Genomic DNA, 16,263 nt, shown 5'->3' on the forward strand with positions numbered 1-16,263 from the left:
AAACGTTAGTCATATTTTATCGACATGATCTCAAAACATTTTTTAATGTTGAAATGTGCTTGGGTTGAGGGCATTGACGTTGCGACCGAAAGCCTCTCTGTTCGAAGCCAACCAAAAACACGTCACATCAACGTTGAGCCCGCTGAGCAGTAATTCCTAAATCATGACACCCCTAATAGTTTAGGCGAGGAACAGTTAATAAACATAATACAGTTTACATTCTACAAAAATCATTAGCATAGTTATAGTGTGCCTTTCAAACTTAAATAGCAAACCGTTGGAAACACCTAAATGCAAAATATATATAGACACTGCTTTTTAAATATGTCATTATTTGATATGCTTCTCTAGGGAGACATATGTCTGTCTGCGTTAAAAGAAGCGCTAACCTTGGCGCTATTAAGCGTTACCCCAGTAAACACGGGCTTTATTAGTACTAAACCGTGGACTTTTAATACTGAAGGTCAAAACATCCCCGATGTTGGCCCTCTTCCGTCAAAACTGATCACAGCTTCACACACAGTTCACACTGAGGAGTAAGATGGCCGCCCGTCAAACAACCGACTTTCCAGCGCTTTAAAAAGGATTTGCATGTATTCCTTTGGTTTATATTGTCGTATTTACAACGCGTCGTTGAAAAACATTACTGCAGAAGAGCCGGTTCGTAATTAGCTGCGCAACTGCATAAACGTGATGCAGTAACTGTATTTCAGGTTGCCTCGAATGCCTCAAAATTTAGACTTTCGCACTGAAGCACTTTAGCAGTAGCTTCCAAGCTACATTTCATGTAATCTCCGAGGTAAGCGCGGTTGCTTCAATGAGTAAAATATTCCCACACTGTTAATGACATCGACTGCATGCCCTTGTCTTTGATGCAATAATTACACACGCTTTGGGACTGGAAATACAAGAGATGTTTTTGACGACAGTGCGCTAACTGAACATTTAGCTAGCTTAGCTAATGCGAGCTACTTGGCTTCCAGCATCTGACCTCTCTTAGGTCTGAGTGCTTTATTATCAGTTTTAACTTCCAACATGAGCATTAACACGGACAAGCCCCAATCATTTGGGAGATAATACTGCGAAACCCTTTAGGCGAGCCTTGTTGGTTTGACAACATGTCGTACCATAATGCATTGTGTCGGCTATCGTTAACCCGGCTAACTGAATTGGCGTAGCAAGCTACTAGGAGTGTAACGTTAGAGCACCTTTGCGCTTTAGGGCCATTCCTTGTGTGTTTGTTTGAATACGTAATTTTAAGCGGATACTGTGTGATCAACACGTCTTAGAACGTTTATGAAAAACAGCCGTTTGCTTTGTATGTTACTCAGATTCACTCATCTAGTTTAGCCGAAGTGAAGCCGTGTGCAGGCTTATACATTATAACGTTGATCATTTTGCTAATAATTTGGACATAAGTCTGTGTGATAAATTGTTTGAAGGATTTGAGATTATTTATTTACTGTTTTGCATCAAATTGAACTATGAAATGGACGTGGCCTTTTGATTGGATAGTCAAAGAAGCCTAAACAGAAGTTAAAATATGGGAGTTTGGGCTCAGAAGACTTACTGTTGCTCTTGGCAGTTAATATATATCGTTGACCAAATCTTGTTTGGCCTCTAACGTGCAGGTTTTGAGGCGTTTTAGGATTAGTACGTAACGTTATACACAAGTAGGCTGCATCATATTTACCAGGCAGTATTTTTGCAATAAGGCATGACCCGGTCGAGCAAGCTATGAATGTTATAGTAGCCATCAGCTGGCAGCTCCTACAGCTAAATGCCGTTTTATGTTTTTCCATCGTGTTAATTGGTGTAGCGGAGAGACCACCGTCAGGGACGGTTTCACATAATTTTTGAAATGGGTGGTCGTTTGCAAAAAAAAAAAAAAATCATTGACTTGTTCAAGTTCTGTTTTTAGTAGAATGCCTTGGTATACGCAGTAATATAATTTAAAAAATAATTTTTTTTTTTACTTCAGCAGAAAGGAGTACAGGAAAGGGAACAGCAGTTCATGGAAGACAAGAAAAGGAAGAAAGAAGATAAAAGGAAAAGGGAAATTTCACAGAAGGTGAATTTGCTTTTTTTTTTTTTTATTTCTCATTCTAATAATTATGATGTGTAACGCAGTCAGTTAGGTGGCAATTATGTAACGTCATTCCAATGTTATGATAAAAACATCAGCAAACTTTCTAAAGAAGCAAAAAAAAAGTAAAAGGAAACAGATGAAAAATTACTCTTGTTGTTAACAGTTTTTTCTCCTTGGTTTTTTGCATTTTTGCAGGTGGTTGAGCAAAAAAATAAAGGTAATTCACCATGTCGCATCATTATATGAATGCATGTTTTTCATGACAGTGTCATGACAGGCATTTATTTATTCATGCAAACCCTGTTTCCAGTAAATTTGGGACATTTGAGATGCCATGCAGAATTTCATTGTATATGTGTACAGTGACAAATATACTATTCTAAATTCTCTTGAATTTCAGAAACAATATTTAACTGATTAAAAGTGTACCAATCTTTTTACTGGCCAACTTTATTGTGTTTTTTTAAATATAGACAAATTTTAATATTGATACCTGCAACAAACTCAAAGTTGGCACAGTGCAATATATGAGTAATATTTATGGAAAATTCATGTCACATTGTTTTGAAGCATTGTACTATAAGCAGGTTAATATAAATATAAGAAGAGAAGTCATCAAAGGCTTAGACCTTGCAAGATGTTTAAGATAGTTCAAACAAACATTTTTTTAGTGCAAGATTGCAATTATTATTGTTATTTTATATTATTGTATATTATGATATATGGGAGCAGGTCTTTCAGACCCTCAGATGGCATTGCATAAAAAAAAAAAAACTGTCATACTACATTGATTAATTGATACATTGGCTTGGGAGTACAACAAAAAATGTTCTCATTTAAAGCCCCTGGGAACCCATTTAGAAATTTAGATTCTTTTGATATAATTCTAAACTTGGGTGTTATGTGAAACATTCAGAAAAGTAAAAAAAAAAAAAAAAAAAAGTGATAAATCTCATCTTGACCAAAATGCACTCCTCGGAGCTCTCTCAGAACGTTGTTTGCATGGTCCCCTATATTAATGACTGTGTGACTAACATGTCTCTCATTGGAGAAGAGAATGCTGTTCACGTTACCATGGCAACACAGACTCAAGCCATAGCGGTTGTTGTTTTACACAAGATGCAAATAAAAAGACACAGGTGGGTAGAATTGGCATTATACAGCCATTCATGTACGAACCTATGCAAATGTTTTGTGTGTATTTGGTGTGGTTTTGGGTGTTTATTTTATTAACATAACAAATTGTGGTGGTTGTGATTTACTGGTTCTTGTTTTTGACTGGGTGGTGGTGGACAACAGGGTAACAATCTTGTAACCGCCCCAATGCATGCTGCCATAGGGAATCAAAGCTCAAAAAACGAAAGAGTCATCTTTCTGTGTTATAAATATCCCCTGATATTTCATGAGTTATGTTCTTTGAGGAACTTACACGATGCGTTGAGTGTAGAGCCGACTCATTGAGTAAATCGGTTCATGGATCCAGTGCAAATTCAAATCATTGTTTACAAACATGGGCTGCACATGCTTTGACCTCGTGTTCACACAGCTGCAGGAAATTCAGAGACACCAAACAGCTCACCTTAAACACTGGGTTATACTTCAGAACGTGTGTTTGTGACTGAAAGCTGAGGAATAACACATTAAACGAGTCACAGAAAGTACTTTGAAACTTTGAATGATCTCTTATTATTGAGTGTTTCACTGGATATAGCAGAAAGCCACGCACAAACATATCGGAAGCCTTGATAAGAAACTGAACAGATTGCACAAAACTAATTGTGGGAGTGGGGGGAGGTGGGTGGCCGCACTAACTGTAAAGCACTGCAGGAAACCCTGGTGTGTTTTTTTTTTTTTTTTTTTTTTAAGCGGAATGTTTCACATAACACCCAAGTTTAGCATTATATAAAATATCAAAATTGGTTCCCACGGGGTATACGAGTCAACTTCAACAGTTTATATTCTCACTTCCCAAATGATTAAACAGCGTAATTAAAAGGAAATGTGATGCCTGTCTCTGTCCCAACATTTTTGGAGTGTCTTTCAGCTATCAGTTTTTATTGTATTTATATTTACAAAAAACAATTATGTATTTCAGTGAAAACTTTGGAAACATTTTCTTGGTGCATTTGTGAGTTAAATAAAGGTTCAGTGGAATTGACTAATCATATATGTTCTGAAATTGTACTGCTCCAACACCACACACAACCTCCATTATTGGCACACCTGGTAAAGAGGAATAAAAATGGTTATAAGAAATTTATATTTTAATCTTCCACTGAAGAACTTTGGCCGGGGTGAAGGGGGTGCGCTAAACTTTAAAGGTGGCGTTCATGATTTTAATAAAAAAAAAAAACAGTTTTCATAAAAGTCTGTTTGAACTGAGCTGACTATATTGCTTTATTCCTGCTCCATAGATATGTAATATTGACTTATGTTTCCAATTGCTTAAGGTGGAACTGGTGCTAAATATGTGACAAAGTGCTACAATTACAAGTTTATGTGGTAATTTAAACAATGAATAAAAAGATACAGACAAGTTACAATATTATTTTCATCAAACATTCCATTCCACCTGAAAAGTTGCAGAATGTCCAAACAAAACTAGAGAGACCAGCATTCCCCAGAATTGTCGACATTAATTAAAGTAAATTTATACTGTGAAAACAAGATCATTAAGGAAAATTACTTTAGCTCACCCACAGGTGTTCTGTGGGCTTTAGATCAGAGATGAGATGACCATTCCAAAAGCTTGATTTATGTGGTGAGTAAACAATTTTTGTGTTGATTTCATCATGGTTTTGGTCCTTGTCCTGCTGGAAGATCCACAGGCAGACAGATTTTGATTTAAAATGTCCTGACATTTTATAGAATACACAATGCCATGTACCCTAACAAGTTTCTGACCATATTTAACAGGGGTCCGCAGGTTTTGTTCAATATAATTCTTTTTTAAGCTGACCCCACCTTGTCTGTTTGCTTCCAAAGAGCTCAGTCTTTGTTACATCTGACCAAAGAACACTGTTTCAGTCAAAGCCCCAGTAGTATTAAGCAAAGTCAAGATGCTTGTGTTTGTGGGTAGATTACAGGAAAATCGTTTTCCTGGTATGCATTCAAATAAATAGTTTAATCCCAGCTTTCCCTGAGAAGTGTCTGTGTAGGTTTCCTTCAGGTGCTCTTGTATCTCTCAAGTCCATAAACAAGTGTTGGTAGTTGGATTGACTTTGCATATTTCTCCATGTGTATGAGAGCTTGTATGAGTGTATGATGCCCTGTGATAGATTAGTAGTGCCCTGTCTTCAGGGTGTGTTCCTGCCTTGCCTCACATAATTCTGGGGGGGCTCCAGACCAACCGGGACTCTGAACCGGATGAACCTGTTTGAGAAAATTAAATAACATCAAATATAGGTGGGCAAAATGTCTTATAAATATTTTTAACCAATCTTTAACAGGTGTGCCAATAATTCTGAAGGGTACTCTACTTACACATTTCAGATTTCTACATTCTTGTTTGTTTGTGGCCGTCGTTAGTTTCTCCTGCTCATATTGCTCCACTGATTTTATTTTTGTGGTTAAACCATTAATTATTTGTTATAATATATTGCTTTTAAATCCTTTATTTGGGAGTAATGTAATTTAAATATGCTTTTTCCTGTGACAGTGCCAGAACTGACCAAATCCTCATCTGCCCAGTCTCTTGCCACCCCCAACTCTGTCTCTCCCAGCCCTGGCCCTGTCCCTTCTACAACCTCCTCCATTGCCACCCCGGCTGCTGGCACCCTCCCTCAGGGTGGGAACAATGCTAAGCGGCCGGCGGTGGCCAACGGACAGCCCTCCCCCAACAACCAAGCCCCGCAGCGCTACATGCCTCGGGAAGTGCCCCCTCGATTCCGTTGCCAGCAGGACCACAAAGTGCTACTGAAGAGGGGTCAGCCACCACTGTCCTCCATGCTGCTGGGGGGAAACAACAGCGGGGCAGACAGTCCCAATCCAACAGTGGTCGCTGCTTCAGGTAATAATAATCAGTAAGGGGGTAAATTATCAAAAGTAGGCTTTGCAGTACATTAATATGGGTATCTGGTGTTACTGCCAATCCAAAAAATTGGAAGTAATTTTTATATTTTGCTGCATGTAACTTGGCGTGCAGACACTTGTCATTGTCCAATGTTTATGTGCGAGCAGAAAGATTAAGTTAAATTGAACAGAACAGACATATTGAGAGCATATACACTGCCTGGCCAAAAAAAATGTCACACAATAATATTTTGTTGGACCACATTTAGCTTTGATTACGACATGCATTCGCTGTGGCATCATTTCACCAAACTTCTGCAGTATCACAACCTTTCTGTCCAGAAATGCATCAATTTTTCCCCAAGATCTTCTATTGATGATGGGAGAAATCAGGGTAAATCTGGACTCATCAGACCACATGACCTTCTTCCAGTGCTCCACAGCAAATTAAAGTCGTTTTTGCTGGTTAGCCTCACTGCTAAGTGGTTTTCTTAAGGCTACACAGCTGTTTAGCCTCAATCCCTTGAGCTACTTTTGCATTGTGAATGTGGAAATGCTCTTACTTTCACTGTTAAACATATCCCTGAATTGTACTGCTGCTGTTCTATGATTTGATTTCACCAAATGAATGATCGTAATTTTTTGCCAACTACATTCCTTCCTCAAATTTTTTTCCACTGTCCTCCCACTTTTTAATAATGCGTTGGACAGTTTTTAACCCGATTTTGGTAGTTTCAGAAATCTCCTTAGAAGTTTTCTCTTCTGGATTCATGCCAATCATTTGACCATTCTGAAACATTTTTCAATAGTTTTTTAACAAATGAGAAGCTACTCACTGCATCAGTTAGGGTTATATAACTTGTTGCCAGCTAAAACATAATTCCGCATGCCATCATTATCCAATGGGAGATTCTTACCATTTGCTTAAGTTAAATCCAGGTGGTGACCTTTTTATTTAAAGGAACAGGTGCAGACACTGGTCGTTTTGATTAGGACTGTTGGTGAAAAACTGTGCTGTGTCGTTTGATCCTTGCTGTGTTTTGACCAAAGCAAAGCATCTGTGACCCCAGGGATGTGTGTTCATTTGTCAAAAATTCTGGAGCAGGTAATTTTGAAGAAACAGCAGTGATTTTTTGTATTTATTTTTTAAATTTTATTTATTTTTTCTTTTTCATTAAAACATCCAGCCAAATATTTGCACTCCCACATCCTTCAGCCCCTCTTCCAAGAACCCGCAAAACAAATGATTTATTAGTCATGCAGCCAATGCATGACAATTCATAAGATAATTAGCAGCCAGTGTATGTCATAATAAAAATGTACCAGTTTGCACCTAGCTATTGAGTCAGGTGGATGATGTCTTAGTGTCATTTCACATAGCTTTGTTTGAACATATGTAACATAAACTTAATTATTCACTGACTCAGTTGACTGTTATTCCCCTTTTCCCCACAGATTCCAACCTGGGTTCTGCAGGCCCAGCTGCTTCCTCTCTGTCCCAAATATCATCATCCTCCTCATTAATCGCTGCTTCTTCTACTACTACGTCTTCTTCAAATTATGCAAATTCCATGTGGGGGGTGAGCTCTGGCAGCCAGCCCCTTTCTCAGGGCAGGGAGAAGGTGATAGTGGATGGGTCTGACTTGGAGGAATGGCCCAGCATTGCTGCTGGTGATGGTGCCAGAAGTGATGCACCAGCCACCGGAGGAGCGGATAATAGTGGAATATCAAACTGCAGTGCCTCATGGGGTGAAAGGAACCTCCAGCAGCAGCCAAAGGTTGTGGGAGGAGCAAATGAAGGTGTTAAGAATGTCAGTTCTGGTATCCCCTCCCCACCTTCATCCTCGTGTTTAACAAATGAATGTATGCAGCCTAGTAGTGTTGTCTGGGGTTCCCAGGGAAGCATAGGAGGAAATGCAGTAGCAGCAGGGTCATTGCCCTCCACATCCAAAGCCTCCTCCCTCCCTGGGACAGATTGCTCTGTTGGCATTAGCTGCGGAATTCCAGGTGCCAACTTTAACCCTAATGCCAACCCCTCTGCCTGGCCAGCCCTGGTACAGGATGGTGCCGGGGCAGCTGCAACAGATGCTGGCCCCTCTACTCTCCAAAGCTCAATGTCACTGTCTGCCAATAACTCAATTTCTGTGAATCATGCCTCTCATCAGCACCAACTTCACCAAATGCAATACAGAGACGTAGAGCCCTCCTGTAGAGAGTGGGTGAGTACATCACTGGAGACAGGAGCTGGACCAAAAAACACAGGTGTGACAGAAGGTGGTGATGATAACTCTGGAAGTACAGGTGGAGGGGATGGCTCTGTCTCCTCTTCCTCATGCACGTCTTCAGCTTGGAGAGCTCAGCCTCTTCCTGTAAATTCCAAAATGGGTTCCTCTATGACTGAGACATGGGAAGGCAGAGCTGAGGGTAGCTCTGTCTCTGATGAAAGGGGAAACTCGTGGGGATACAGCGAACAGAAAGAAAGACAGAGCAAGAGTGCATGGGACACAGGAAGTGTTTCAGTGTCTAGGGTATCTCAGGGAGCATGGGGTGGGGGAGTTGGGGAGTGGTGTAGTACAAGTGGTGTGGGCAATCCAGGTGGGGGAAATGGAGATGGCTCAAGCAGTAACAGCAGCAACAGCAGTGGCTGCCTAAGCGACCCCTCGGTTTCTTCCTCAACACCTTCAACTATGACAAGAGCTTGGGACAATCAAAAAGTAGCTGGAACAGATGGGGGGGCAGGAGAGTGGGGAGGCCAGGGCAACAGAGGAGGAGGAGGAGGAGGAGGTACATCATCATCCAGTGGTGGAGGAAATTCAAGAACAAGCAGTCAGCACCATGGGCACTACCGCTCCCATCAGCCTCCCAATGCTGATGTGGCCTTACAGAATTTGCTCAGTCGGACTGACCTAGATCCTAGAGTGCTGTCCAACTCTGGATGGGGACAGACACAGATCCGGCAGAATGTGGCATGGGATTTAGAAGCGGATGGAGGAGCAACTGGTGGAACAAAGTCTGTTGCCATGATGAAAGCCCTGAGTCATCCAACATATTCTGGCTCTACTGGAACATCAACCACTGCCCTATCATCAGCTTCATCGTCTCTGCCACCTAATGCAGCTCAAAGCACAAACTTGAACTCGGATTCCATTCTTGGAACCCCATATATCTCGCCTGGGGAAGGCTGGGATAAAAGCAGTAGCAGCAGTGGTTCCTCATTGCCTAGTCGAGGTCCACAGCTCTCTGGAAGCAGTATTCAAAACTCTAGTGTTTCACATTCTGGAGCTGCAGTGAGTAATTTAGCAGTGGGGCAGAGCAAGCCTTTTGGGGACTGGGGAGAGGCAAATGTATCTGAGAACCAAGGAAAATATTGGGGAAGTGAGAGCCAGGAGTGGAGAGATCAAGTACTAGGAAGTGTGTCGGGTGGATGGGGAGAGTTTAGACAACAGGGTACTCCAACAGGAAGAGACTGGGGAAATAGTCAGGAAGAGAAAGGGACTGAATGTTGGAAGGAAATGGGGAGAGGGAATGGTGGAAATTGGGGACAGGGAAATGGTAGTGAATGGGAAGAAAAGGGGTCAAAAAAAAGCAGTGGAGGATGGGGTGATAATAAGGACACTAAGGGTTCAAGTGGAGATACAGAAGTAGGTACATGGGGCAGCTGGGATGGTGGAGCACCACGGAAAACTTGGGGAGCAGAAGGTACAGAGACAGGGGGTGTTATGGCAGGAGTAGGGGACCTGGGAAGCAAATCTCACTCGGGCTGTGGTGGGAATGTACACCCTTCACAGATTTCAAATAGTCAGTCAGTCTCTCTGAAGGGTCAGGCACAACAGCAGCAACAATCACAACCTCAGCAGTCACAGTCACTGGATACAGGGGCCATGCAAGGGGGCTGGAAAAAACAAGTTTCTTCAGCTCAGAGCCAAAATTCAGGATGGACATCAGGGCCCATGCCCCAAATATCCAGTGGACACGGAAGCTGTTCTGAGCCTAGTGGCTGGGAGGAACCTTCACCACAGTCTATAAGTAGGAAAAATGAAATAGATGATGGTACGTCTGCATGGGGTGATCCCAATAACTACGTCTATGTTAATTACTGGGACAAGAATAACGCCCCATCTAGTCAACCAGTGCAATCTCAGCAACAGGGGTCTGCTCCAACTCCATCAGAATGTATGTCCACAGGTCGTGGGAACAGGGACATGCCCCTTACACACATCTCCAGCAAGAGCCATGTACTGGGTAAGTGTGATGTTTGTTGTTTTTTCAAAGAGGATAGGGGGGGATAAAAAATGGAATATGTGTAGTTATGGAGAGAGATTGCTTAAAATACTTGAGAAATGTGTAAATCATATTCCACCAATAAGATGCAAATCACAAATGTATTTCACTATTCACAAATAAATACAGGTGCTGGTCATAAAATTAGAATATCATGAAAAAGTTGATTTATTTCAGTAATTCCATTCAAAAAGTGAAACTTGTATATTATACTCATTTATTACACACAGACTGATTGATATATTTCAAGTGTTTATTTCTTTTAATATGATGATTATAAATGACAACTAATGAAAACCCCAAATTCAGTTTCTCAGAAAATTGGAATGTTGTGAAACGGTTCAATATTGGAGACACCTGGTGCCACACTCTAATCAGCTAATTAACTCAAAACACCTGCAAAGACCTTTAAATGGTCTCTCAGTCAAGTTCTGTAGGCCACACAACCATGGGGAAGACTACTGACTTGACAGTTGTCCAAAAGACGACAATTGACACCTTACACAAGCAGAGCAAGACACAAAAGGTCATTGCTAAAGAGGCTGGTTGTTCACAGAGCTCTGTGTCCAGCCGAATTAATAGAGAGGTGAAGGGAAGGAAAAGATGTGGTAGAAAAAAGTGTACAAGACTGGACTGCAAAAAACTGGACTGCACATGGAGTCAGTGCTTCAAGAACCACCACCACACAGACGTATGTAAGGAGTTTCAGCGTCGCATTCCTTGTGTGAAGCCACTCTTAAACAAGAGACAGCATCAGAAGCGTCTTGCTTCCAGAAAGGACTGGACTGCTCCTGAGTGGTCCACAGTTATGTCTCTGATGAAAGTAAATTTTACATTTCCTTTGGAAATCAAGGTCCCAGAGTCTGGAGGAAGAGAAGAGAGGCACAGAATTCACGTCACTTGAGGTCCAGTGTAAAGTTTTCACAGTCAGTGATGGTTTGGGGTCCCATGTCATCTGCTGGTGTTGGTCCACTGTGTTTTCTGAGGTCCAAGGTCAACACAGCCATCCACCAGGAAGTTTTAGAGCACTTCATGCTTCTTACTGCTGACCAACTTTATGGAGATGCAGATTTCATTTTCCTACAGGACTTGGCACCTGCACACAGTGCCAAAGCTACCAGTACCTGGTTTAAGGACCATGGTATCCCTGTTCTTAATTGGCCATCAATCTCGCCTGACCTTAAACCCATAGAAAATCTATGGGGTATTGTGAAGAGGAAGATGCAATACAAAAGACCCAACAAAGCAGAAGAGCGGAAGGCCACTATCAGAGCAACCTGGGCTCTCATATAACACCTGAGCAGTGCCACAGACCGATCAACTCCATGCCATGACGCATTGCTGCCGTAATTCAGGCAAAAGGAGTCCCAACTAAGTATTGAGTACTGTACATGTTCATATTTTTCAGTCGGCCAGTGTTTTTAAAAACTATTTTTTTTCTATTGGTCTTAAGTAATATTCTAATTTTCTGAGAGACTGAATTTGGGGTTTTCATTAGTTGTCAATTATAATGATGAAATTAAAAGAAATAAACACTTGAAATATATCAGTTTGTGTGTAATGAATGAGTATAATATACAAGTTTAACTTTCTGAATAGAATTACTGGAAAAAAACCCTTTTATGATATTCTAGTTTTATGACCAGCACCTGTATATCCCAGTCTGGTTCTTATTGTTCTGCAATTTGTACAAATAGTTACATTCCTAAATACATGTTTTTGTTTATTTGAAAATAACTGCATTTGTTTACATTTTAATTGCATATTTTTGTTAAGTCACATGCATTTGTAGATTGTCACTCACCTGTTTTCTATCAAATATTTTTGCTAATTTCCTCTCGCAGATTTTTGGATTTTGAAACTTGTGCATTTCACCTGATCCACACACACACACACTCACACACATGCATGCAGCTGTCCATTCACAAATGTGGCCAACAGGCGAGTAAGATACTACTAGTTGTCGAAATTTGATTTTGTGATCAAATCAGATTTTATTTATTTATTTATTTATTTATTTATTTCCCTCCCCCTTCTTCTGTTCACATGGGCTATATATTGTGACCTGTATCTGACATCAGTCTGAACAGGTCATGCTCCTAAACTGACCTGAATACAAAAAAGGCGAATGCTTCAGGCTCTGACCCGAAGGAAATGTCCGTCTGTTTCATACAAATCACTTTCTTTTATGAAATTAATTAATAGGATGTAACTGTGCAGCCCTGTATCACAAAACCTTCCTTTTCTTTATTCCAAATGAGCTCTATGTTGATAAAGGAGTATTAATTAAAGACAATAAAGAATATTAAAGTATGAATGAATGTTTTTTCACTGTAAGCGCAAATTGCCAATGTCTCTCACAAACAAAATGTCTCCAAAGAGAACTAGACGAGAGCCGATATAATGAATTTAATATTTCCATGATCCACACTTATGCAGTTTTTGACATAAAAACAATGAATACAAATTCCCACAAGTTTTATTTTCTCATAAATGAGAAACAGGAACCTGGATTAAGAAGTTGTATCATTTCATAATATTTTTTGAGAAATATTGCTACTTAACTCGGCTCCATAGGGGCAAGAAAAACAAACAAAAACAAAGGGTAAAATTGAGAAATGGGATGCACCCTTGCATCCCAAGGACCCTCATGCAGATTAGAAAATTCAGGAAGGAAAATAGGCAAGTGACTTAATCCACAGATTCAACACTGAGTGCAGATTCAACACTTTATAAATAAATTAAATGAGACTGCAATTTTATAAAAATATGCAATTAAATTATAAAAAATACATCCATTTTTGCATAAAATTGTTTATCTATGGAAATCAAAAATATGTATTAAAGAATTGTATTTGTACAAACTGCAGACTGGGATATATTTGTGAGTAGTGAAACATTTTGATTTGTGTCTAATTGGTGGATTAAGAATTACACATTTGTCAAGTATTTTGAGACTAAACACTCTAAATAGTTAGTCAATTCTATAAGTACCAAGCTATCCCACATGCAAACCAAATTTTGTGTTAAACATTGTGCGTCTCTGTGTGTGGATTAACTGTAATAACTTCCAAATATGTTGGGATGCTGTGTCCTTTGTCCTGATTTCATGGATTGCATCTGTTGCCACAGTAGAGTAGCTGCCATGTGGGGAACTCAAACAAAAACTGTGACATTTAAGTTATTTTTTTATTTTATTTTATTTGTTTCTGTCAACACCTGTCTTCATTTAGACGTTAAAATGAATGAAATGTAAGCATGGATCTCTGACCCATTTATTAGTGCCACGTTTGTAAACAGCTCAGTTCATCTGAGTCAGTTAGTAGAGGCGTGCACTTTTATGAGTGCACAATTCATTATTTAAGCTATTGGTAAAGGGAGATGTTTGGGATTCGGCCTCTTTTTGGGACTCTTCGTGGCAGTATTGAAAACACTAATTGATCACTCACATTCAGACAGGAACTATTATATTAAACTTAAAGCCAAACCAGAAAAATAATTTACAGATAAAAATATTATCCTCAAAATATGTTCCAATCTCAGAGTGCAGGGACTGTGTATTATTTTCAAAAACAGACTATTGCTTCAAAATCAATGTTATTCTAATATGAATGGTATTAAATATATTAATAATTTTAAAGGCTTCTTTCATTTCTAACATAATACCATGATTTATTGTACATCTGATATATGGTAACCTCCACAAGCCACTCCACTTTTTTTGGTGCAAATTTCTCCACTTCAGAGCCACTTTCCACTTCAGTGTGGCTAAATGACTCGTATGCTGTATTATTAGTAATTGCATGACATCATTACGTAAACAAGTCTATATATCACTAATGTCATATATATAATAAAAAGAAATTAACGATATTGTGAACAATACGATATGGCACAGCCCTGCTGTAAACGGAGGGGAACATCTGAGACAAAGGAATACGTTCCTCATATCTGTAGTCACACCTGCACTTTTTAGTCCAGTTAAAGCTAACTCCGGTCTCTGGTTTTCACCTTTGGTGCGGTTCAATTAGGCAGGTGTGATAGAAGTAATCACATTCAGTTGCAGACTAAAACAACTGCACCTAGACCCTTGAGAGAAGGTGGTCTCGGTCCAGTCCCAGTGTAAGTGCGGGTCGTTTCTGGTGAGAACGTGATCCGACCCCACTATAAGGTGTACGCCACAGGTCAGTGCTAAATGGAATTTGTAGCCAGGGTGTTTTACATATTGGACGCAATAGACAGGTAAACAGAGAACTGGCAAAAGAACTGTTTAAAGACACTATTTGAAGTAGTGGATCAGAAACGCACTAGCCCAGAACACAGGACCTTCTTCCTATGTTTATATTCTTGCTCAGTCAGGCCTGACCATTCAGCGGTGAGAACCGGAGCTTTATCGGGATTTAAACAGAGCAGGATATGGAGTGAGGATATATCGTTTATATCAATATTTGAAGTTTTTCAATTGCCCTAAGTCTTATACAGAGCCTTATTCTGTTCTCTTACTGAGTCTGCGCTCTACTCAGGTTGTCTGCTTCGCGTGCACACGCACACGCACAATGGAGTTGAGTAACGCAGAGCATGAAGAGGAGTTAGTCTATAAAAAGAACAACAGCGATTCGATTATATGGAAATTGTCAGATGAGAAGCAGAAACAGACTATCTGCAGGGAATGCAGAAAGGAGGTAGTGTCAAAATGCAGTAGCACTACCAGCCTTTTTCACCACTTACAACAGCAGCACAAACTTTTGTACTACTGTTCTGAAGCATTCACGTCCCAATACCTCTAAACCAGTTCAGACAACATTGCAAGCTTCATTAGCTAAAGCTGTGCCGTACGAAGTTGTGTGGCATTACTAAGGCAGTAGTTTACTACATGCAAACTGGATTCCCAAAAAGTTGGGACACTAAACAATTTGTGAATAAACACTGAATGCAATGATGTGGAGGTGCCAACATCTAATATTTTATTCAGAATCGAATACAAATCACAGATCAAAAGTTCAAACTGAGAGAATGTATCATTTTAAGGGTAAGATATGTTGTTTCAAAATTTCATGGCGTCAACAAATCCCAAAAAAGTTGGTACAAGGCCAATTTTTACCACTGTGTGGCATCCCCCCTTTTTGCAACACTCAACAGACATCTGGGACAGACATGTCTAATACAGGCCTCTAACTATTCAATCGTCTTGGGCCTTCTTTGTCGCACCTTCCTCTTTATGATGCGCCAAATGTTCTCTATAGGTGAAAGATCTGGACTGCAGGCTGGCCATTTCAGTACCCGGATCCTTCTCCTACGTAGCCATGATGTTGTGATTGCTGCAGAATGTGGTCTGGCATTATCTTGTTGAAAAATACAGGGTCTTCCCTGAAAGAGATGACGTCTAGATGGGAGCATATGTTGTTCTAGAACCTGAACATAGTTCTCTGCATTAATGATGCCTTTCCAGACATGCAAGCTGCCCATGCCACAAGCACTCATGCAACCCCATACCATCAGTGATGCAGGCTTCTGAACTGAGCATTGATAACAACTTGGGTTTCCTTGTCCTCTCTGGTCCGGATGACATGGCGTCCCAGTGTTCCATAAAGAACTTCAAATCGTGACTCATCTGACCACAGTACAGTCTTCCATTTTGCCACACTCCATTTTAAAAGACCCCTGGCCCAGTGCAAACGTCTGAGCTTGTGGAGCTTGCTTAGAAATGGCTTCCTCTTTGCACTGTAGAGTTTCAGCTGGCAACGACGGATGGCACGGTGGATTGTGTTCACTGACAATGCTTTCTGGAAGTATTTCTGAGCCCATTCTGTTATTTCTTTGACAGTGGCATTCCTGTTTGAGGTGCAGTGATGTTTAAGGGCCCGGAGATCACGAGCATCCAG

The 16,263-nt window shown here is 40.3% G+C and overlaps 1 protein-coding gene across 4 annotated transcripts in view; it reads left to right on the plus strand.

Moving 5' to 3' along the window:
* The first annotated feature begins 498 nt into the window (after nt 1-498).
* Nucleotides 499-16,263, plus strand: part of tnrc6ba (trinucleotide repeat containing adaptor 6Ba) — a 38,534-nt gene continuing 22,769 nt past the window's right edge. For 2 of the 4 annotated variants that reach the window (XM_066665751.1, XM_066665755.1), the window contains exons 1-5: nt 542-799; nt 1,982-2,071; nt 2,285-2,306; nt 5,748-6,098; nt 7,556-10,342. In XM_066665751.1, coding sequence (XP_066521848.1) covers nt 2,015-2,071; nt 2,285-2,306; nt 5,748-6,098; nt 7,556-10,342 — 3,217 coding nt within the window. In that variant the 5' untranslated portion in view covers nt 542-799; nt 1,982-2,014. Of the gene's footprint in view, nt 800-1,981; nt 2,072-2,284; nt 2,307-5,747; nt 6,099-7,555; nt 10,343-16,263 lie in introns of all 4 variants that reach the window. The other 2 variants (XM_066665754.1, XM_066665753.1) reach the window with 2 other exon arrangements.

Source organism: Hoplias malabaricus, chromosome 3 (genome assembly GCF_029633855.1).
Source record: "Hoplias malabaricus isolate fHopMal1 chromosome 3, fHopMal1.hap1, whole genome shotgun sequence".
NCBI classification, from domain to species: Eukaryota; Metazoa; Chordata; class Actinopteri; order Characiformes; family Erythrinidae; genus Hoplias; species Hoplias malabaricus.